At 54.0% G+C, this 23,595-nt stretch overlaps 1 protein-coding gene across 1 annotated transcript; it reads right to left on the bottom strand.

Annotated features, from left to right (window-relative positions):
* Positions 1 to 401: 401 nt before the first annotated feature.
* On the bottom strand, positions 402 to 23,097 carry IL23R (interleukin 23 receptor). The gene is made up of 14 exons (XM_064147472.1): positions 23,029 to 23,097; positions 20,403 to 20,696; positions 20,162 to 20,285; positions 18,330 to 18,511; positions 18,020 to 18,165; positions 16,816 to 16,975; positions 15,151 to 15,233; positions 14,349 to 14,565; positions 11,683 to 11,880; positions 10,240 to 10,323; positions 7,024 to 7,074; positions 5,261 to 5,357; positions 1,986 to 2,076; positions 402 to 1,022 (listed from the first exon to the last, which is right to left on the bottom strand). The coding sequence occupies exons 1-14, from the start codon at positions 23,084 to 23,086 to the stop codon at positions 402 to 404; spliced, it is 2,406 nt and encodes an 801-aa protein (XP_064003542.1). The 5' UTR covers positions 23,087 to 23,097.
* Positions 23,098 to 23,595: the final 498 nt, after the last annotated feature.

The following is a 23,595-nucleotide window of genomic DNA, read 5'->3' as shown; positions in this document are numbered from 1 at the left end:
TTCCAGCCCACACCATGCTGGGATTCTGTGGCAGTATGAGGGAGGTTTATTGGCCAAAACTTTCCAGGCACCCATAGGAACTGGGAGTTGATTAAGGAGGCAAATATCAGATGTGGAGTTTTGCTGTCTGGAGTTTCAGTGGCTGATACATGCCATGGTCTTCACATTGGATTCTGTAGTAGGAGGAAGTTCTTCCCAGAGAGAGTGATTGGCATTGGAATGGGCTGCCCAGGTCGGTGGTGGAGTTGCTGTCCCTGGAGGCATTCAAGCAAAGCCTGGATGAGGCACTTAGTGCCATGGTCTAGTTGATTGGATAGGGCTGGATGCTAGGCTGGACTGGATGATCTTAGAGGTCTCTTCCAACCTGGTTGATTCTGTGATTCTATGAACTATAATGCTCCTCAAAATAGGCTTCCAGTGCTTTGGGGAAAGCAGCTCCTGGTCGTCATTGCCTGCCCGCTCCTGGCTCTCAGGCAGGACAGCAGCTCTTCAGGAACCAATGTCTGCTCTTGCACGTCCATGGCTAATGCCTGAGCCCACTGGTTCTCCACCAGGGAGCCATGCCCCAGCACAGCTGGGATGAACATCTGGCTTTGCCCACTCTGGCTGCTGTTTAGGACGAGGTTGACATTCTTCAGCAGACAGAGGTGGTGGTCCCCTCCCTCTCCACCCCACAGGTGAGGCAAGGGGCTGGTGTAGTCTCTGAAGAAGACACTCACCTCTGGCTCTGGGAGGGCTGCTTGGGGCTGTGCTTGGTAAAAGTTGGCAGCGATGTAGCCCACTGGGCTGGCCTCGGACACCTGAGGTTTGTAGTCACTGATCTGCTCAGGTACGGCGGTGCTGGCCAGCGCTGTGCTCTCTGGGGGCTCCTCGTCCTTAGGCAGCTCTCCGCTGGGCTTCCTTCTGATGGTCCTGGTCTTGTGCTGCTTGTGCTCTGGGACCTCCTCGACCTCTGTAACTGTGGGGTCACTGATGTCCAAGAACGCCTCGTGGAAGCTGCTATCCATGACATCACTCTTTGCCTGGAAAAAAAATCAGGAGCGTTGTAAGAAACGCTCCTGGAGAGCTACCACCAGAGCACCCCCAGCAGTAAGTGGAGTCTTCAGCAAAACTCCCTTCCCACCTCTCTTCCAATATGCCCTGTGGAAGAGACCACAGCAAGGTGGTGGAGAAGATGAGAAATATCTGCCTCAGCAAAGCCACACCTGGAGTCCTGGATCCAGTTCTGGGGTCCCCAGTTCAGGAGAGACAGGGAACTACTGGGGAGAGTCCAGGGGAGGCTACAAAGATGCTGAGGAGCCTGGAGCGGCTCTGTGAGGAGGAAAGGCCGAGAGCCCTGGGGCTGTTGAGCTTGCAGAAGAGCAGCCCCTGAGGGGATCTGAGCAATGCTCAGCAAGAGCTGAAGGACCTGTGGGGAGCAAGACACCAGGGCCAGACTCTTCTCAGTGGTGTCCAGTGACAGGACAAGGGACAACAGGCACAAAGTGGAACCCAGGAGGTTCCATGCTAAGAGGAGGAGAAACTTATTCGTTGTGAGGGTGCTGGAGCCCTGGAGCAGGCTGCCCAGAGAGGTTGTGGAGTCTCCTTGTCTGGAGAGCTTCCAAACCCAGCTGGGCATTGTGCTGCTGGGCAAGCTGCTGTGGGTGCCCTGCTTTAGCAGGGGGGTTGGACTGGGTGATCTCCAGAGGTCTCTTCCAACCCCACCATGCTGAGATTCTGCAGCAGCAGCAGTGCCTGTCTCTGTGCTTCTGCACATGTATAAAGGGCAGCTTGAGTCAACCACGACCACTGAATGCATCAAGGGAAAGTTTGAAACAGTTAAACTCATCTGGATTCTTATGAACCTTGTCAATGTCTGGGAGATGATTCTTGATCAGTTCCTGGTCTCTCAGAGCTTAATCCTCTTCCCAGCTGTGTTTCTCACAGCTCTGGAGCAAGCTTTAAGGAGAGACAAGGGAAACATTGGGAGAAAAAGGTGTAATTACCTGGAGTGACTTCACCACGCTGCTGTTTTCCATGTGGGGAAAGTCTTCAAAGAGCCATTTTGGCAAGAGAGGCACAATGGTGGCTTTAACTCTTTACCAGAAAGAGAAAAACAAAAGTCAAGATGTTAGTCTGTGGCATGAGTCACTGATTCAAAGAATGGTTCTGACTGGAAGGAACCACAAAGCTCATCCAGTTCCAGCCCCCAGCCGTAGGCAGGGACACCTCTCACTAGAACAGGTCGCTCATGGCCTCATCCAACCTGGTCCTGAAGACCTCCAGAGAGGTTGTGGAGCACAGATCTAAGATCACATTCTGTGATTCTGTGATCCACAACCTCCCTGGGCAACCTGTGCCAGTGTCTCACCACCCTCACTGCAAACAACTTCTCCCTAACATCCAGTTCCAATCTCCCCTCTGCCAGTTCAAACCCATTCCTCCTCATTCTGTCATTAGAAAACCTTGTCAATAGTCCCTCCCCAGCCCTCCTGTAGCCCCCTTCAGATACTGGAAGGCCACTCCAAGGTCTTCTGGAAGCCTTCTCTTCTCCAAGCTGCAGAGCCTCAACTCTTGTCCTGTACTCACAGCAGAGCTGCTGCAGCCCTCTGAGCATCTTGGTGGCCTCCTCTGGACTGGCTCCAACACTTCCATGTCCTTCATGTGCTGGAGGCTCCAGAACTGCACACAGGACTCCAGGTGGGGTCTCAGGAGAGCAGAGTAAAGGAGGGACACATCTGCCCCTCAGGGGTGGCTTGGAAGCTCCAGACCTAGCCCATATGTTTGGGTTTCCCTCTACCTTTCGACCTTAGTCAGCGCTCAGAGGGGCTGCTCAGAACGGTGGGGACTGACTTCTGGCTGGCTTTTGTGACAAGAGGTGATGGTTTAACATGGAGCCAGCAGGCCAAAGAAAGTTGTTCTGCCTCACTCTGCTGAGACCCCACCTGCAGGGCTGGGGCCAGCTCTGGAGTCCTCAGCACAGCAGAGACAGGGACCTGCTGGAGCAGGGCTGATCAGAAAGCTGGGGAGAGAGTTCTGAGCAGGGCCTGTGGTGACAGGACAAGAGGTGATGGTTTGAACTTGTGCTACCTTGAAGCTAGCTAGAATGTTTTGGTGAGAAGAACTAGATTACAGGCTGTGAAAAGGAAAACAGAATGGTGTCTACTTCACTCATAGGCTTGCTGAGAGATACAAGAACAAGAATCCAAACATAGATAAGGCACTTCTGGGGGAACTGGCTGAGCTGCGTGTCTCTTTAGCCTCTCTGCTGTCTCTCTGATTAATCCACTTTGCTTCCTAACCCCCTGGCCGAACCTCCACTCTTCCCTGGGCCTGGGGTAAGGTTGAGAGGGGTGGGAGAAGGTAGAAGGGCAGTTGGGAGCCCCTCCTGGGGACTCAGGTTTCTGGGAGGGGAGTTGTGTTTCTGTGTTACCTTTTACCTTGTATATTTCTGTATATAGCTGTATGCACTGTAAATACCTGCTTGTATATTCTGCTAGCTGTAAATATAAGCTGCATTCATATTTTCAGAGCTGCTGAGTCTAGTCTGGGTGATTTCCAAAGTGTGGAGAGAGCAGGGAACACCCAAACCATCACAGAACTCAAAGAGGGAGATTCAGACTGGACAGAAGGAAAAAAAGATCAGTATGGAGATGGTGAGACCCTGGCCCAGGTTGCTCAGATTCCTGCAACCATTGCAGGCCAGGCTGTGTGGGGCTTTGAGCAACCTGCTCTAGCTGCAGCTGTCTCTGCTCTCTATCATTCCTCCAGGTTTGGTTTGTGGTGGCTCAAGCCTAGAAGTTAAAACACTCTAATTCCCTTATGTAAACTTGTCTGTACAGGAAAGCTTTGCTGAACCTGGAGGTGGGATGAGGACCAGGTTATTTTCATGACCCTGATGAAGCATGTGTGCCTTGAATTTGTGACATCAACTGCTCAGCACTAAGAAAAGCTGATGTTCCTCCAACAAAAGCTGTTGCAGAAATGAAAATCCTTTGCAAGAGCTTTCCATTTCGCTGAGGTTCTGGCACACTGCTGGGAAAATGCCCAGTGCCTGGTGTGGCTGAAATGCCCATTTCACAGCTGCACCCAGAGAGGAGGAACTGGGCTGGGGTCAGGAACTAAAGAGGCAGCCCCCAACACCCTACAGCTCCAAATCTCCTCTCCTTCATCTTGCATTTTGTCAAACTGGTGGAAGGTCCAACCAGTTAAATATTCAACCAGTAGAAGACCCAAACTGTTGAAGACTACAACTATCTGAAGGAAGGTTGTAGCCAGGTGGGGGTTGGTCTCTTCTGCCAGGCAACCAGCAATAGAACAAGGGGACACAGTCTCAAGTTGTGCCAGGGTAGGTATAGGCTGGATATTAGGAAGAAGTTCTTCCCAGAGAGAGTGATTGGCATTGGAACGGGCTGCCCAGGGAGGTGGTGGAGGCACCATCCCTGGAGGTGTTCAAGAAAAGACTGGATGAGGCACTTAGTGCCATGGTCTAGTTGACTGGATAGGGCTGGGTGCTAGGTTGGACTGGATGAGCTTGGGGGTCTCTTCCAACCTGGCTGATTCTATGATTCTAAGATTCAAGCAGTAAAAGACCCAACTAGCAGAAGACCCAACCAGTGGAAGATTGAACCAGTTGAAGATTCAACCAGTAGAAGATTCAACCAGTAAAAGATCCAACTAGTAGAAGACCCAACCAGTGGAAGATCAAACCAGTTGAAGATTCAACCAGTAGAAGATTCAACCAGTAAAAGATCCAACTAGCAGAAGACCCAACCAGTGGAAGATTGAACCAGTTGAAGATTCAACCAGTAAAAGATCCAACTAGTAGAAGACCCAACCAGTGGAAGATCGAACCAGTTGAAGATTCAACCAGTAGAAGATTCAACCAGTGAAAGATCTAACTAGTTGAATATTCAACCAGTTGAATATTCAATCAGATGAAGATCCAACCAGTGGAAGATCCAACAAGTAGCTTTGTGCCACAGAAGTCCCCCACCCCGCTGTGTTTGTATCCAGGACAGCAGTGCATGGACATCCTCATTCCAGTTAAACACCAAACTGGGACAGACTGGTTTGCAAGGGTGCCTAAAGAGCAGCACTCGGTGTGAAAAACCAACATCAAGACCCTCCTCAGTGCAAGCAGTGACAACTCCTTGGGTAAAGCAGAGGTTTGGATTTTCTTCTCTTTTTCTACTCTCATCCTTATCTCTCTTGATGAACATCCTGCATCCCTAAGGCTGGCGTGGAGATCGGAGTGGGGCATAAAGCAGAGCAGAGATACCTTTTTCTGGCTGATTTTTTAAACATCAGAACAGCAAAACCCGAGGACAACATGACCATGCTGATGCCCAGGCCCAAGAAAACACCAATCTCATCATCTGAAAAAAGTGAGAGAAGGAGAAGGTCAGAAAAGGTCCTGCTCCAGCACGGTCACAGATATGGAGGGCAGAGGTTCACAGACTTCATCAGACTGAAAGAGACCTTCCAAGGTCATCTTGTCCAAACCCCCTTCAGAGAAGCCTCCAACTAGATCAGGCTGCCCAGGGCCACATCAAGTTTCATCTTGACTGTCTCCAGGTCTCCACTAAAGCAGCCTTTAGCACTTCCCTTGCCCTTTTTCTCCTCAATAACATAACAAAAGCAAACCCCAAACTGCTGTCTCCATCCCTGCTGTGCTGTGGCCAGAGCTTCTCATCACCATCATGCCCAGAGGGTTCAACCCATGGTCACCATGTTTAACCATCTGCTACACAGCCTTGCCTTCCAGAAATGCTGACCTGAGTTCTTCAGCTCACAGAATCACAGAATGTCAGGGGCCGGAAGGGATCTCCAAAGCTCATCCAGTCCAACCCCTCTGCCAGAGGAGGATCACCTAGACCAGATCACACAGGAACACATCCAGGTGGGTTTTGAATATCTCCAGAGAGAGATACTCCACAACCCCCCTGGGCAGCCTGTCCCAGTGCTCTGTCACCCTCACAGGGAAAAAAAATTCCTCCTCATGTTTACATGAAGCTTCCTATGCCTCAGCTGCCACCCATTGCCCCTTGTCCTGGCACTGAGCATCACCCAGCAGAGCCTGGCTCCAGCCTCCTGCCACTCACCCTGCACATCTTTAGAAGCATTGATGAGGTCACCTCTCAGTCTCCTCTTCTCCAAGCAGCACAGCCCAAGCTGCCTCAGGCTCTGCTCCTAACAGAGATGTTCCATTCCCTTCAGCATCTTTGTGACTCTGTGGTGGGTTTGCTTTTGGTTTAAGTATTGCTGCAGGTCCTAATGGAACCTGTACCAGCAGTGTAACTGGTTAGAAAAATGGGTGGCAAGTGCTTTAACAAGTCTCTGCTTCCAACACTCCACTGCTATTCCACCATGGAATGGTGGAGGTTGGAAGGCACCTCTGGAGATCATCTAATCCAAACCCCCCCTGCTTTAGCAAGATCACCCACAGCAGCTTGCCCAGGATTGCAATATTCAGGTGGAGAAGACTTAGAGGGGATCTGATCAATGTGTATAAATATCTGAGGGCTGGGGGTCAAGAGGGAGGGGACAGACTCCTCTCTGTTGTGCCCTGGGATAGCACAAGGGGCAATGGATGTAAACTACAGCACAGGAAGCTCCATATCAACACGAGGAAGAACTTCTTCACTGTAAGGGTCCCAGAGCACTGGTGCAGCTCCCCAGAGAGGTTGTGGACTCTCCTTCTCTGGAGACTTCCCAGACCTGTCTGGATGTGTTCCTGTGCGACCTGAGCTAGATTCTGTGGTGCTGCTCTGGCAGGGGGGTTGGACTCTATGATCTCTTTGGGTCCCTTCCAACCCCTGACATCCTGTGAGCCTGTGATCCTGACTGCTCTGCAGCTTTTCCTGCCAAGTGACTCCTGTCCACATCAAGTGAAAAGCTGCTTCTGGGGCCCTGACCTGTCCAAAATGCAAAGGAGCCTTGGCTTCCCCATCACCAGGTGCTGCAGGCACTGCTAGGGCTAAAAGCTGCCCTTTGGCTGAAGGAAAAGCCTAGGTTGCCAAATCTGAGCTACTGTCTTCTTACCGTGGGAGATCTCGCTGTAGCTGGTGCTCAGGAGGTGGTCTTCTGAAGGAACTTAGAGAGAGAGAAAACATATTCACAACTTCATTTGGAGGAGAATGGGAGGTGTAGGAGCTGTGCTTGGGTTTATTTTGTTAATATTATTAAGAATAACAAATAATGGGATGGTGAGAAGAATAAAGCCTCCCCAGAGTGATTAGAAACTCCTCCTGTGGTTGAACTCTCTACAACCTCCAGTTTGTCAGAGAATAAACTGAAGGAGATGTTGATGAACTCACAACACCACTGACAGGAGATCTTCCAAGCTCCCCTTACCATCTGGAGCCAGAGTTTCTGGCTGGAAGGGAAGAAGAGGTGGAAGAGTTGCACTCTATGTTAAGGAGAGCCTGGAACACCCTTCTATACAGAAGCCAACTATGGCAGCTGTGGAAGCCCTTTGGGTCAAGGTCAGAGGTGTTCTCTCCAAGGGGGATCATGCAGAAGGCATCTGCTACTATCCTCCAAAACAAGATGATGAGGCCAACAAAGAAATATTTGGGTCAATTAAGCAAGCTCTGGGTGAACAGAACATGTTCATATGGGTGACTACATCTATCCAGACATTTGGGTTCTGGTGGCCTCCTTGGCCACTTGGGCCCACACTGGTTCATCTTCAGCCACTGTTGACCACCACCCCTGAGCCCTTATCTGCAGGACAGTTTCCAATCACTCTGTCCCAAGCCTGTACCATTCATGGGGTTGTTGTGCCCCAAGTGACATGAATTTGGGAGGTTGACCATGAGCCAGCAATGTGCACTTGTGGCCAGGAGGGCCAGTGCCATTCTGGGGTGTATTAGAAGGGCTGTGGCTAGTAGAATCATAGAATCAGCCAGGTTGGAAGAGACCTCCAAGGTCATCCAGTCCAACCTAGCACCCAGTCCTATCCAGTCAACCAGACCATGGCACTAAGTGCCTCATCCAGGCTTTTCTTGAACACCTCCAGGGATGGTGCCTCCACCACCTCCCTGGGCAGCCCATTCCAATGCCAATCACTCTCTCTGGGAAGAACTTCCTCCTAACATCCAGCCTAGACCTCCCCTGGCACAACTTGAACCACGAGAGAGGTTCTCATGCCCCTCCACTGGTGAGGTCATATCTGGAGTACTGTGTCCAGTTCTGAGCCCTCCAGTTCAAGAGGGACATAGAACTGCTTGAGAGAGTCCAGCACAGAGCCACAAAGATGATCTCTGCTATGAGGAGAGCCTGAGGGAGCTGGGGCTGTGCTGCTTGGAGAAGAGGAGACTGAGAGGTGACCTCATCAGTGGCGATAAAGATGTAAGGAGTGAGTGGCAGGAGGCTGGAGCCAGGCTCTGCTGGGTGCTGCCCAGTGCCAGGACAAGGGGCAATGGGTGGCAGCTGAGGCACAGGAAGCTTCATGTAAAGATGAGGAGGAATTTTTTTTCCTATGAGGGTGACAGAGCACTGGGACAGGCTGCCCAGGGGGGCTGTGGAGTATCTCTCTCTGGAGGTATTCAAAACCCACCTGGATGTGTTCCTTTGTGATTTGCTCTAGGAGATCCTACTCTGGCAGGGGGAGCTGGACTGGATGAGCCTTGGAGATCCCTTCCAGCCCCTGGCATTCTGTGATTCTGGGAAGTGCAGGACCTGACCCATAGCCTTGTTGAACCTCATCCTCTTGGTCTTGGCCAGTGGGCTTGTGGAAGGCAAGAGGTGGAGTACTTCATTCTGCAGCCTGGGAAATGAGCAGTTTTGGGGGACAAGTGTCACTGGCACAGTGATGCTGGACATGCTCAGCCTTCATAAAGAAGGTGCAGAGTAAGGTTCAACCTATGGGGAAAGCTGGGGGACTTCACTGTGGACGGCCACAATGGGTTGTGCTGATGCTTCAGGAGCAAAAGTTGCCAGGCACCTGAGCTTCACAGCTGCCTCTTGCTGGTTCTCCCCAACACCATCCCCTGGGCTTTGTTCACAGGCTCACAGGATGTCAGGGGCTGGAAGAGACCTCCATAGGTCATCAAGTCCAACCTCCCTGCCACAGCAGGACCACACAATCTAGCTCAGGTCACACAGGAACACATCCAGACAGGCCTTGGACGTCCCCAGAGAAAGAGACTCCACAACCTCTTCTGGGAGCCTGTTCCAGTGCTCTGGGACCCTTCCAGTCAAGAAGTTCCCTCTTGTGTTGAGGTGGAACCTCCTGTGCTGCAGCTTCCATCCATTGCTCCTTGTCCTGTCCCAGGGAGCAAGTGAGCAGAGCCTGTCCCCCCTCTCCTGACCCCCAGCCCTCAGATATTTATAGACATTGATTAAATCCCCTCTCAATCTTCTCTTCTCCAGACTAAACAGCCTCAGGTCCCTCAGCCTCTCCTCCTCAGGCATTGCTCCAGTCTCCTCATCATCCTGTTGGAGCAGTCTGTGCCACCACCAAGTCTCCATTTTCAAGCATCTATTACATTTCTAAGCAGTTGGCTCAGGCAAAGGTCAGAATGCTCTCAGCTCCTCCTCCTTTGAGCAGACAGAGACCTGCTGCTGAGGTTGAAGATCAGGACCCTGCTAATTCATGTCACCAGATTTGGAGGGGTCCAAACCTTCAACAGCTTCAAGTAACTGATCTACAGCTGCCTTGCAGTGTGGGATGGAGAGCTGATGGCATCCACAGGTGTCACCACTGTCTGCATCCACAGCTCCATCAGAGCACCAAGGGCACTGACAGGTGTAAGTGGCCTGACCAGCCTCAGCTGGGGTCACCACCCACACCTCTCCCCCCAGAATCTATTTAAGCTCAGCCCTGGGTTTTCAGTTCCTACTGGGCTGTGCTGGAAGAGCGATGAAGGTCTAAACCACAACCCATGGACTGACTTCACGACTGCCTCTGTTGACCTGCCAAACCCATTTTATTTGCATTGTGGAACAGGTAGGATGGTCCTGGTAGGTGTCCTCAGTGTTCAGATGTTGAGCTGTGCATGGTTTATCCTGGTTCAGCTGGAGGAGGACCAGCAGGAGGGTGGAAAAGCTCAGGGACCTCAGTATGTTTTGCTCTTGAGAGCACTCAGAGCCAGCACTCATTGCTGGAGATGATGGCAGTCCTCACTTGCCCTATTTCCATGTCCTGCAGCCAAGATACTTCCACCCAGAGCCTCACTTTCTTCTGGTCAAGGGGAAGGTTTTACCTCTTCTTTCTAAAACTAACCAGCAACATCTGAACCCAAGTGGGCTTACCTTGGCCAGAGCTTGGTTTGCTGACTCCATCAGGGTAGACTGCATACACAGACACATTGAGGTGACCTCCTGCTGCTGTACCTTCTGGAAAGAAGCAAGATCTCAGTGTGAGCCAGCAGTGTGCCCAGGTGGCTAAGAAGGCCAATGGCATCCTGGTCTCTACCAGGACCAGCAGGACCAGGGCAGTCCTGCCCCTGTACTCAGCAGTGGTCAGGCCACACCTTGAGTCCTGTGTCCAGTTCTGGGCTCCTCAATTCAAGAGAGCTGTTGAGGTGCTGGACTGTGTCCAGAGAAGGGTGACAAAGCTGGTGGGGGGCCTGGAGCAGAGCCCTGTGAGGAGAGGCTGAGGGAGCTGGGGGTGTGCAGCCTGCAGAAGAGGAGGCTCAGGGCAGATCTCATTGCTCTCTACAACAGCCTGAAAGGAGGTTGTATCCAGGTGGGGTTGGTCTCTTCTGCCAGGCACCCAGGGACAGAACAAGAGGACACAGCCTCAAGCTGTGCCAGGGCAGGTTCAGGCTGGATGTCAGGAAGAAGTTCTTCACAGCAGGAGTGACTGGCATTGGAATGGGCTCCCAGGGAGGTGGTGGAGTCCCCATCCCTGGAGGTGTTTAAGAGAAGGCTGCATGAGACACTTAGTGCCATGGGTTAGTTAATTAGAAGGTGTTGGGTGATAGGTTGGACTGGATGATCTCGAAGGTCTTTTCCAACCTGGTTAATTCTGTGGTTTGCCTTTAGAAGGTATTTGTAAGCTGGAATGAAATCTCTGGACTTGCTCAAGGACTTGTCAGTGAGTGGGGAAAGCTAATGGAGGTGTGGGAAGGCCCCTGGAGAAAGGCACTGAGTGAGCTGTCTCTCCAAACACGTGTGGATGAGCAAAAGCCAAGTCAGGTAAGTGGATGGGAAGTCCCCATCAACACTAGAATTCATGTGGGAAGCAGAAATGGGATGGGATGGGTCCTGGAATGGTCATGCTGCATTGGTAAGGACCTTCAGGCTTGTCTGTCTGGGCACAGGGGAGGAGCAGTCTTGGTGTGCCAAGCGTTGTGCCTTCTCTCTGCAGCCTTTAGGTGTAGACATTCATCTCCCATGCTTGGCCAGGCCTCCACAGGTCTAGCCTGGCATCCTGGTGGCAGCTCAGTTGTCACTTCACTCTCTTTACTTAGGACCTAATGATTGAAGTTTTGGTGATCTTAAAGGTCTTTTCCAATTGTAGTGGATCTGTGACTGTGACCTTCCTCTAGTGGGGACCAAGTCCTACTGACTGTTCTCATACCTCCTACTGCTTCACTCCTTTCTCTCTAAGGTTCCTCGTGGTCCCACTCTTCAATAACAAGAGGACAAGGGCTCAGCATCAGATGAAATTTGACCATTAGAACATAATTTGGCTTCCTAATGCCCTGATGAACCTCACCATATCGTAAGAGGACTCCTGGAGTACCTTACCTTGGATGTAGGTGTGTGTTTCCTGGTGTGGAACTTTCTTCCAGAAGTATTGCTCCTCCTGGCTGTATTGGGTGGTGGAAACCCACTCCACTATGAACCAGAGTGGGGACCTCCTGCTGTGCTGTGGCTGCTGCCAGGTGACCAAGGTCCTGCTCTGGTTCTCAGGCTTGACCTCCACAGCCAGTGGTGCTGGGAACTCTGTGGAGAGAGATGGCGAAGGGGCTGTGAGTCCAACCACAGCCTGAGGAGCTGCAGCCTTGGAAGGGCCAACTAAGCCCAGGCAAAAGGGGTCAGGACTGGGTCCAGCCTTGTTCCTCCAGGACAGTAAGGATGATGTTGAAGTGACATGGTGAAGCCTCAGCCAGCTTTCTGATGGTAGAACACTGGGAGGAGTGGCTGATTGCCCTGTCAGGCTGTGCTGCCGTTCTGTGACACCTGGACAGGCTGGAGAGTTGGCAGAGGAGACCTTCATGAAGCTCAGCAAGGGCAAGTGTAGGACCTTGCACCTGGAGAGGAGTAATCCTCTGCAGCAGTACAAGTGAGGAGGGACCTGCTGGCAAGCACCTCCAAGGAGAAGGATCTGGAGTGCAGATGGGTAGCAAGCTCACGTCAAGCCAGCAATGTGGTTGTGCAGTGAAGAAGATCAGTGGTCTTTTGAGGTGCACAAAGAAGCATGTGGCCAGCAGGGCAAGGGAGGTTCTCTACTGTGCCCTGGTGGGGACATATCTGGAGTCCTGTGTCCAGTGCTGGGATCCCTAGGTTATGAGAAACAGGGAACTACTGGAGAGAGTTCAGAGGATGCTACAAGGATGCTGAGGGGCCTGGAGCAGCTCTGTGAGGAGGAAAGGCTGAGAGCCCTGGGGCTGTTGAGCCTGAGGAAGAGCAGCCCCACAGGGCATCTGAGCAATGCTCAGCAAGACATAAAGAATCTCTGAGGGGGGGAAGAGGATGGGACGAGACTCTTCTCAGTGGTGCCCAGGGACAGGACAAGGGACAACAGGCACAAACTGGAACCCAGGAGGTTTGTTGTGAGGCTGCCGGAGCCCTGGAGCAGGATGCCCAGAGAGGTTGTGGAGTCTCCTCGTCTGGGAAGCTTCCAAACCCTCCTAGCCACTGTGATGCTGGGCAAGCTGCTGTGGGTGCTCCTGCTTTAGCATGGGGTTGGATTGGATGATTGCAGAGGTCCCTTCCACCCCTCAGCATGCTAACAGTCTGGAATGGAAGTGCCCAGCTCCATGCACTGCTAAAGCACATCCTCACCTTGGTGGTGTCTCATCTGAACTGCTTCACCTGTCCTCCCTTATCAGAATTGTGCTCCTTTCTTGTAAGTGTGAGAGCTTCAGGAGGTTTTTCCACCTCATTTCTCTTCAGTTTCTCTTTACTCATCTCCTTGCCCTCCGTTCAGATGGGACTTTCCCCACCAAAAGAAATATTTGCTTCAAAAATAGGAAAGTGTGGCTGTAGGGAAACCACAGCTCATGGCATAAGGAAGCCAAGGCAGCACAAAAGGATTTCTTTTAGTCCCTTTCCGTTTGGCAGAAACTAGCCCACGTGGGGCTGCCTTCCTTCCAGGGCACCCGCAGCTCTCTGGGCGCACCTAGCACCCTGCGCAGCTCAGCCCTGCCGCCCAACGTCCGCAGCGCAGACTGACTGCGGCATCCTGCTGAGGCATCCTGCGGAGGCATCCTGCAGAGGCCGAGCGCTCAGGCACACGGCTGTGGAGCATCTCCAGCGCCTGCTGGCCCTGTCTGGAGGATGCTGTACTCCTTTAGTGGGCTGAGCAGAGCTCGGCCACGGCTCTTCCCTTGCTTTAAAGCCCTGTGTGCACAAGCTGATGCTCTCCAGAGTGGGCTGGGCTGGAGCGGACCTTCAAAGCTCCTCCAGTCCAATCCCCCTGCACTCAGCAGGGACAGCTGCAGCTAGAGCAGGTTGCTCAGAGCCCCGAACAGCCTGACCTGCTGTGGTTCCAGGGATGGGGCAGCTGCCACCTCTCTGGGCAACCTGTGCCAGGCTCTCACCACCCTCAGCGTCAAACATTTCTCCCTTCTCTCCAGTCTCAATCTCCCTCTTTCAGCTCAAATCACCACCCCTTGCCCTGTCACAACAGACCCTGTTCAAAGGTCTGGCCCCAGCTTTCTGATTGACCCTTGAAGCCTTAAAAAGCCACTGGAAGTTCTCTCTGGACCTTTCTCTTCTCCAGGCTGATCCACCCCAACTCTCTTAGCCTGGCATCTCAGCAGAGGGCTTCCAGCCCTCCCATCACTGCTGTGGCCTCCTCTGGCCCCACTCCAACATCTGAGGACTCCAGAGATGGGCCTAGCACTGCAGGTGGGATCTTGGCAGAGGGGCAGAATCCCCTCCCTGCCCCTGCTGCCCACACTGCTTCCAACCTTGGTGATACTGTGATACTGTGAATCAGCCCAGGATAGGGCTGGCTCTGGACTGGCAGCACTCAGTGCCAGCTCATGTCCAGCTTTGCACCCAGCAATACCCCCAGGTCGTCTTCAGGGCTGCTCTTCAGCTCTTCATCCCCCAGTCTGTGTTGATAGCAGGGGTTGCCCATCCCAGCTGTAGGACTTTGCCCATTGCATTCCCTTTTTTTGCCCTGCAATTCTGACGAAACCTGGGCTGTGCTGAAGCTGCACTCGGGGTGTGTGAGGTCCTACCTTCCTGGCTGTTGGTGCCCTGCCCGAAGGCGATGGTGGCAGGGCTGGAAGCCCCCTTAGAGTTGTGAGCAGTGATGTGGAGGGTGTGGGCTCCTGGTGGCAGCAGGACCCTGCATGCTGTGCTGGAGGTGTTGCAGAGGAGCAGTGATCCCTTGGTGGTCTTGGTGGTCACGGCGTAGCCCAAGATCCTCCCACGGGCATCTTGGGGTGCCAGGGGCTGTGAGCAGAGAGACAGTCAGTCCCACGGGGTCCAGCAGCAAGCCACCCCACTGCAGCATCTCCCTGCCTGGGCTACACTCAGGTGGCTTTTGCAAGGATGGAGAGTGCTTGTGCCCCGTGGATGTAATGAGCTCTCATCTTTCTCCTGTCTCTTTGATCAAAGGGCCCTTCTGAAAGGGCATCACCTTCTGCTGCCAGGAGGATTCACAGACCATGGGACATTTTGGGTGGGAAAGGACCTTTAAAGCTTGCTTAGTCCAACCCTGCTGCAGTTAGAAGGAACAGCTGCGACTAGAGCAGGTTGCTCGGAGCCCCAGACAACCTGACCCAAGGCATCTACCATTTCTCTGGGTGACCTGGGCCAAGCTCTCACTACCCTCACGGTGAAAAAATTCCATCTGCATCTACCCTTTGGTTCTTTGCACATCCAGATGGAAGAAGAGCCAGACCAAGGCTGGGCAGCCTCAACTTCCAACCATGCAAGGCCAGTGTTCCTGGACAGGCAGAGTAAGGTTGGAGGAGTGCAGCTCAGAGCTCTTCAGCATGTGAGGAGGAGCAGAGGAAGCCCCAGGGGAGACCTCACCTTGATCAAGACGGTCACGTCCTGGCTGCCATTGGGTAACGCCGGGCCCAGGCGCCGCCAGGTGTCAGGAGCCTTGGTGGGGGCTGCAGGAGGAAGTGTGGGATGGTGCTGTGAGCTGCCGAGGGCACCAGCTGGGATCCCACCCACCCTAGCCTCTGCAGACAGAAATGTCTGTCTCCCTCATTGCACCCAAGATGCAAGCAAGGACATCAATGCTCGCCAAAATAACCAACTGGGTTGTCCCTAAGCTCATCCCATCTTAACTAGGATGCAAGGGCAGAAGGTGACCAAAGATGACAGGTGTTTGAGGCTGGTAGGACAGCTCAGCTGATGCAGCATCCAGAGCCAGAGGTGCACCTCCTGTCCAGCATCAAGTAGGCTTCTGAAGATGGTAAGCAAACTCCATGCTTCTTTCCTCATGGAAACTCATGGACCTACAAAGCCCTCCTGGCTTCTCTTCAGCTCTACACTGCAGCAGCCTCAGGAGTCTGCCAAAATTGCTGCAACCTGCTATGGGGCCAGAGGTCTTGAAGACCATGAGATGAGCTTCCAGATTGTGATAATGCTCAGTCCTTGGATGGTGGGGTGGTGCTTGTGCCCCCTGGGCCATAGGATGAGAGCCAGGGATGGATTTGGGTGGGAAAGAATTTTTTAACCTTATCTATTTCCAACCTCACTGCAGTCAGCAGGGAGAGCTGCAGCTGGAGCAGGTTGCCCAGAGCCTGAGCCAACCTGACCTGCAATGGTCCCAGGGATGGGGCAGCTACCACCTCTCTGGGCAACCAGTGCCAGGCTCTCACCACCCTCAGTGTCAAACATTTCTCCCTTCTCTCCAGCCTGACTATCTCTCTTGGAATTTCAAACCATCATCCCATGTCCTGTCAGAGCACACTCTGCTCAGAAGTCTGTCCCCAGCTTGTTTCTTGGCTTCCTGGAGCATCAAAAGGCCACTGGAAGGTCTCCCTGGAGCCCTCTACAGGCTGAACAGCCGCAACATTCTCAGCAGAGCAGAGAAGCAGAAACAGCAGAGACCTAGAACTGCTGGAGAGAGCCCAGCACAGAGCCACAGATGTTGAAGGGAATGGAACAGCTCTGTTAGGAGCAGAGCCTGAGGCAGCTGGGGCTGTGCTGCTTGGAGAAGAGGAGACTGAGAAGTGACCTCATCAATGGTGATAAAGATGTGCAGGGTGAGTGGCAGGAGGCTGGAGCCAGGCTCTGCTGGGTGATGCCCAGTGCCAGGACAAGGGGCAGTGGGTGGCAGCTGAGGCATAGGAAGTTTCAGGTAACCATGAGGAGGAATTTTTCCCTGTGAGGGTGACAGAGCACTGGGACAGGCTGCCCAGGGGGGCTGTGGAGTCTCCCTCTCTGGAGATATTCAAAACCCACCTGGATGTGTTCCTGTGTGATCTGCTCTAGGTGATCCTGCTCTGGTAGGGAAGTTGGACTGGATGAGCTTTGGAGGTCCCTTCCAGCCCCTGGCATGCTGTGATTCTATGAGCTGTCCTGCCCTGCTGTCCTGATGTCTGAAACATGGGGCTGTGCAGGCTCCAAGCCATGCCTCTGGCTGACCTCAGCATCCCAGTAGCCAGAACCCAGGCCAGGTCACCACGGAACATCTCCAGGACGAGCTGCTCAGGGGATAGCAGCAAGAGGGGCAGAGCTTACCAGCCTCGGGGGTGGTGTAGAGGAAGGGGGTGCCCCAGGAGCTCCAGGGGCCGTCGGTGGGGCTGAGCCGGCACCTGACCTGGAACACGTACTGGGTGTTACTCTGGAGGCTGTGCCACGAGCGGCTCCTGTGCTGCTCCTCACCATCCCACACCTCCACCTGCAAGGGAAGCAGGGTGCTAGGGGCCAGCAGGTCTCAGCTGTGCCCCCGTGCAGAGTGGGAGCCCGCAGCGATTGCTGCCTTCCTTGTCTGCATGGATGGGCATGGGCAGAGTCCACGGAGACTTGTTTAGATTGGAAGAGACCTTTAAGATCAGAATGCAACCTTTAACCCAGCACTGCCAGCTCACCACTAAAGCATGGCCCTCAGCACCACATCTGCACAGCTTTCAAACCCCTGCAGCATGGGGACTCCACTGTCCCAGGCCAGGCCCTACATGACCCTTTTGGGGAAGAAATTGTTCTGTATGTCCAACCTAAACCTCCCTCGGGGCAACTTGAGGCCATTTCCTCTTGTCCAGTTAGAAATCTCAAGTGAAAAATTGCTCAAATCCTATCTTACAGATCAGCTTTGGTTGGAAAAGTCCTTGAAGATCAAGTCCAACCAGGATCTAACTGTGCCAAGGCTGGTGCTAAACCTGTCCCTCAGCACCACGTCTCTGCTGCTTTTCAACACCTCCAGGGATGGGGATTCAACCATCTCTCTGGGCAGCCTCTTCCAGGGCTTGAGAAGCCTTTCAGTGAGGAAGTTTATTCTTGTGTTCAGCCTAAACCTTGCCTGGTGCACCTTGGGGCCGTTTCCTCTTGTTCTGTCACTTGTTCCTTGAGAGAAGAGACCAACCCCCACCTGGCTCCAGCCTCCTGTCAGTGAGTTGCAGAGAGCCAGAAGGTTTCCCTTCAGCCTCCTTTTCCCCAGGCTGAATACCCTCAGCTGCTCCTCACCAGCTCTATTCTCCAGACCCTTCACCAGCTTCATTGCCCTAGGGCTGTCTGGGACCTCCACACTGCTGTTTGGACACCACAGAAATTTGGGGGACCTCCAACCTCAGCTGAAGCAAAGTGAGTTTTGAATGACTCCAAGTGCTCATGCATGCTTAGGAGTCTCCAACAGGACCAAGACTGGTGCACCTCCTAATGGGAGTGGCAGGTAGAGCAGAAGGGCCTGCAGTGGGAGGAGGTCTGGGGGGCTGCTGGGCTGTCTCACATGCCATGCCAGGGTGCCCGTGGCCTTGTGTCGCTCCTCGCAGTGCACGTTCTCCAGCCGTGTCTGCCTTCTCCAGTGGATGGTGGTGCTGGGAGGTGATGTCTCCATTGTCTCAGCACCAATGGCCAAGGGCAGAGTGGGCACCACTGTGGGGAGAGCCAGGAGAGCTTGAGTCGGGGGGCTGGCACATCTTGGAGGGGGCAGGGCACTGCTTGAGCATGCCCACAAATTGACATCTCAGGGTAGTGTGCCCAGCCACGCAGAGCCCTAGAAGGGGTGGGTGGATGGGTCAGTGGATGGATGTACATACCAAGCTGCTGCATGTCGAGGTGCTGAGGGGTTGAGCGAGCAGCACCCAAGGCATTGCTGGCCTGCACCCATGCCAAGTAGTGTGTCCTGCCGTGCAACGCTCTCAGCGGCACTGGTGAGCCTGCAGTGAAGACCTTCTCCTCCTCCTCATCCTTCTCAGCATCCTCTGCCACCATCACCATCCTTACATGAGAAAGCAGAAGACAACCCCAATCAGAGCCCGTCCTGGCACCAAGCAGCCAGCTCTGGAGGGGTCCTAGCTCATGCTTGGGCACAGTCAACTCCAGACCTAGAATCTGTCACTCCTGAAGTCAGCTAAGGAAAGTCATCACCTTTGGTTCAAGACACTCCTGTAGGGCATTTGTAAGTTTTGAAGTCAGAAGAGAAGGCTCTCAGCTCAGGGTCTGAGCCCAGACAAATGTAGGGTAGTTAATCACTTTTCCTAACTGAGCCTATCTGTGATGGGATTTGAGGTCTTTAATTAACTTTGCAAGCCTGCTGGCCTCATGTCACAGGGGCTTTGGTGGCAGAAAGCATGAAGGGGTGGTGGCAGGTGGAGCAGGTCTGCTTCTACAAATGTCTACAAAGCAGAACAGAGAAGACTTCACCTCAACGTGAGGAGAAGCCTCTTTACAGTGAGGGTGCCAGAACCCTGGAGCAGACTGCTCAGAGATGTTGTGGGGTCTCTTCTCTGGAGAGATTCCAAACCTGCCTGGATGCATTCCTGTGTGAACTACTCTAGGGGATTCTGCCTTGGACTTGATCTCTGGAGGTCCCTTCCACCCTCTAAGGTTCTGTGATTCCAGCTCAGGCTTCTATACCCTGCTAGAGTTTTGGTTTGGGACCTTGAGCAGCACAGCACCCCCTGCACAACCTTTAGCTCGGAGAGCAGCTGCCCAAGCTGTGTGGCTGGCACACGTGATGTGGCACCAGGGCTGCTGAGCCACCAGCAGCAGCAGATCCGTCCTGCAGAGTTGAAATTGTGGTTTGCCCTGTGGTTTGCAGGCAGGAAAGCAGCAAGACGTGAGCTCTGCAAAGTGTAACTGGGGCACAGCGCCCAGCCACCGGCAGCACGGCGGCGCTGCTGCCACCAACGCCCAGCTGTGGTGGGGCTGCCTGGCTCACGACAACCTGTGAATGCTCCTGCTGTGGGGTAGAGCAGATGGAAAGCTGCCCAGAGGAAAAAGCTTGGGGGTGTTGGCCTACAGCTGGCTAGAAGTGAGCCAGAGTGTGCACAGGTGGCCAAGAAGTGTGGCTGGCAGAGCCAGGGCAGATGTTGTCCCCCTGGAGTCAGCAGTGGTGAGGTGACATTTGGAGTAGTGGGTTCAGTGCTCCAAGAAGGACATTAAGAAGCTGGAGTGCGTCCAGAGAAAGGCAAGGAAGCTGGTGAAAAGCCTGGAGCACAGGCCTGGTGAGGAGCAGCTGGGTGAGCTGGGAGGTTGAGCTGAGGGAGCTGGAGAAGAGGAGGCTGAGGGGAGACCTTCTGGCTCTCTGCAGCTCCCCAGAGAGAGGCTGGAGCTAAGTGTGGTTTGGTCTTGTCTCCCAGGGAACAGCATGGCCCAGGTTGCCCAGGACCCATCTCTCTATGATTCTGTGAAGGGGTCTCTAAGCCACGTAGATGTGCTGCTGCTGGTGAGCTGACAGTGCTGGGTTAGTGGTTGGACTGGGTGATCTTGAAGCTCATCTTGGACCTACACCGTTGTATCTCTCAATGTCTGGGTGCATGGGCCAGGTACAGCATCGAGTGCCAGCTCTGCCCTTCACCCTGCTCCCTCCCAGTCCCACCCTGCCCAAGGCATCACCCGCCCCAGTCCCCCGCCCGCGGGTCCTTACCCACGCAGGTGGAGGGTGTAGTTGGTGAGCAGCTCCGTCGGCCGCCCCACGTCCCAGGCGCACCCCAGGGAGTCAGAGTCCTCACGGATGGTGCAGCTCAGGTTGCTGGGCGGGTCTGGAGGGTCTGCAGGGGCAAGGTTGGGCAGAGCATGTGGGACGTGGCCAGGCAGCGCCAAGGCCAGGCGGCTGCAGGCTCTCAGGCCGGGCAGGCGCGGGTGGCGTGGGTGCGGTGGGTACTCACAGCCGGCCAGGATGGTGGCGCCGCACACCAGGTGCCGCCTGTCGCTGTTGGCGCAGCGGGCGAGGCAGAGGACGGTCCCGAAGGGCGCCCGGTAGTCAGGCAGGCGGAGCTGGACAGCGCTGCCGTTGATAGGGTGCAGGGGCCCTTCGGCGAGGCTGGTGTTGAGCAGGATGTGGAACTCAGCCCGGGAGCAGCCGAAGGTGGAGAGGCAGTTGATGGAGATGTTGGAGCCCATCTGCACCACCGGCGCCGGCTCGACCCAGACGTGTCCCCAGCACTTGAGGTTTGCAAGACCTGTGCCAACACCCAGCACAGAATCACAGTGTCAGGGGCTGGAAGGGACCTCGAAAGATCACAGGCTCACAGGATGTCAGGGATCAGAAGGGACACAAAGAGATCAGCGAGTCCAACCCCCCTGCCACAGCAGGACCACACAATCTAGCTCAGGTCACACAGGAACACATCCAGACAGGCCTTGGAAGGCTCCACAGAAGGAGACCCCACAGCCTCTCTGGGCAGCCTGTTCCAGAACACAAGTTCCTCCTTGTGTTGAGGTGGAACCTCCTGTGCTGCAGCTTCCATCCATTGCTCCTTGTCCTATCCCAGGGAGCAGTGAGCAGAGCCTTATCCCTTCCTCCTGACCCCCAGCCCTCAGATATTGATAAACATTTATCAAATCCCCTCTCAGTCTTCTCTTCTCCAGACTGAACAGCCCCAGGTCCCTCAGCCTCTCCTCCTCAGGCAGTGCTCCAGTCCCCTCATCATCCTTGTAGCTCTTCACTGGACTCTCTCCAACAGATCCTTGTCCCTGTTAAACTGGGGAGCCCAAAAATGAAGGCAGTACTTAAGATGGGGTCTCATGAGAGCAGAGTAGAGGGGGAGATCATCTGGTCCAGCCCCCCTGCCAGAGCAGGATCTCCTAGAGCAGATCACACAGGAATGCATCCAGACAGTTCTTGTATATCTCCAGAGAGGGAAACTCTACAGCCTCTCTGGGCAGCCTGTTCCAGTGCTCTGTCATCCTCACAGGGTAAAAAATTTCCTCAGGTTCACATGGAACCTCCTACACCTCGAAAAAAATGTTTGATCCCTCTGCAGGATCCTCCCACCAGGTACAGATGGCTCCAGGTGGGTGTCCCACAGGAGGAGATGGTGCCCAGGGGCTGCCTTGCTGCGATGCAGACAGCAGCGTGGCTGCTGCCCATGGTGCCCTTGCTTGCTGCTGGGATGGGGACTGTAGCATTATAGAGTCACAAAATGCTTTGGATGGAAAGAGACCTTCTGAGGTCATCCAGTCCAACCCCCTCCCTGCAGTCAGCAGGGACAGCTGCAGCTAGAGTAGGCTGCTCAGAGCTCCAGACAACCTGACCTGCAATGGTTCCAGGGGTGGGACATACACGCAGACCACAGAATGCCAGGGGCTGGAAGGGACCTCCAGAGCTCATCCTGTGCAATCCCTCTGCCAGAGCAGGATCCCCTAGACCAGCTTACACAGGAACACATCCAGGCAGGTTTGAATATCTCCAGAGAAAGAGACTCCACAACCCCCCTGGGCAGCCTGTTCCAGTGCTCTGTCACTCTCACAGGGAGCCCACATCTACCACATCCCTTGGCAGCTTGGGCCAGGCTCTCACCACCCTCAGTGTCAAACATTTCTTCCTTCTCCCCAGTCTGAATCTCCCTCTTTGAGTTGAAACCATCTCTCCTTGTCCTGTCACAATAGGCCAGGCTCAGAAGTCTGTCCCTGGATTTCTTCCCAGACCGGTGAAGTGCTGTGAAGCTTTCCAGCAGGGTCCCAGCAGCTGATGCCCCATGCCCTCAGGTCACCAACAGCCAGTGTCACCCCTTTCAGGCTTTGTTCTAGTGCTTAGCTGGCGGCAGGGAAACAACCTGCAGCCTCTAGCATTGATGCCTCCAGATTAGGGCAGCAGCCCCCACGCAGAGGCACCTCTGCCCTTTGCTATCAGATGAACTTTCTACAGCAGCTCAAAACCATTATCAGGCTTGATCTGGTCTTCCTGGAAAGGCTACAGAGGCAGGATCATGCCAGCACCAGAGTCACCCCCCCTTAGAATCATAGAATTGTTTCAGTTGGAAAAGCTCTCTGGGATCATCCAGCCCAACCCTCAGCCCAGCATCCCCAAGGCCACTAACCCATGTCTTACAGTGCCATGCCTACACCTTTCTTGAACACCACCAGGGATGGTGAGCCCACCACCTCCCTGGGCAGCCTGTGCCCATGCTGGTTCTTCCTGGTCGCGTCAGTGCTGCTGGATGTGGGTCCTGCTGCAGGGATGTGAGCAGGGTGGAGGAGGTGCTGTGGGGCACAGAAGCCCCCATGACGCATATGAAGCATTTTCCCCCCAAATCAAGAACTGCAGCCCTATCATTCTCCCACCCTCATTCCCCAGTTCACTGCAGTGGTTGGTGAGGGTGATGCTGTGGTGGCCATGGAGACTTTCCAAACCCATCTGGATGCATCCCTGTGCCAGCTGCTGTGGGTGACCCTGCTTTAGCAGGGCAGGTGAACTGGATGCTCTCCAGAGCTCTCTTTCATCTTGCACCATCCCATGACTCTATGCCATGCCACGGTGACTGTGCCAAGCCATGTCACACTGCCACTTACCTCCACACAAGCAACAGAACAGGACATGGAGTTCCAAAGCCTCTCTGGACCCCACCATGGCCTGGGCTGTGGCCACTGCCCACAGGTGGCATAGTCTGGGGGGAGAAGGAAAGGTGTGAGTTGTCCCACTGGCCACGTTGCCCAGTCTGCCCTCACCCTGGGGTGCTCAGGGTACATCCCAGAGGTTCCATGGTGAGGGTTTTGCTGGAGGTTTGGCATCAGACAGATTGTGCCAGCAGTGGGACTGATCCGTGGGTACAGAGAGCTCAGGGTTTGGGGTAAAAGCCACCCTGTTGGCAGAGCTCAGTGCCCAGCCCTGGTGTGCAGCTCTGAGGCCACTTTCTCCAAGCTTCCATTGCTTTTCCTTGGCTTTCATACCTATGGAACTTCTCCAACCCTTTTCTTACACAAATGTGTATTTTCAAGCAGTTCTTGGTGACCCACAGCCTGGTAAACCTCAGCTTCACTCCCTCTGGTATCTAATGGAGCAAATCCTCATGGAAATCAGTTCCCAGCACATGAAGGAGAACCAGGAGGGTGTGGGAGAGGTCAGTGTGAATTTACAAA

This window comes from Pogoniulus pusillus, chromosome 8 (assembly GCF_015220805.1).
Source record: "Pogoniulus pusillus isolate bPogPus1 chromosome 8, bPogPus1.pri, whole genome shotgun sequence".
Lineage (NCBI taxonomy): Eukaryota > Metazoa > Chordata > Aves > Piciformes > Lybiidae > Pogoniulus > Pogoniulus pusillus.
The sequence above is the reverse complement of the archived record's forward strand: the minus strand, read 5'-3'. Positions and strand labels throughout refer to the sequence as shown.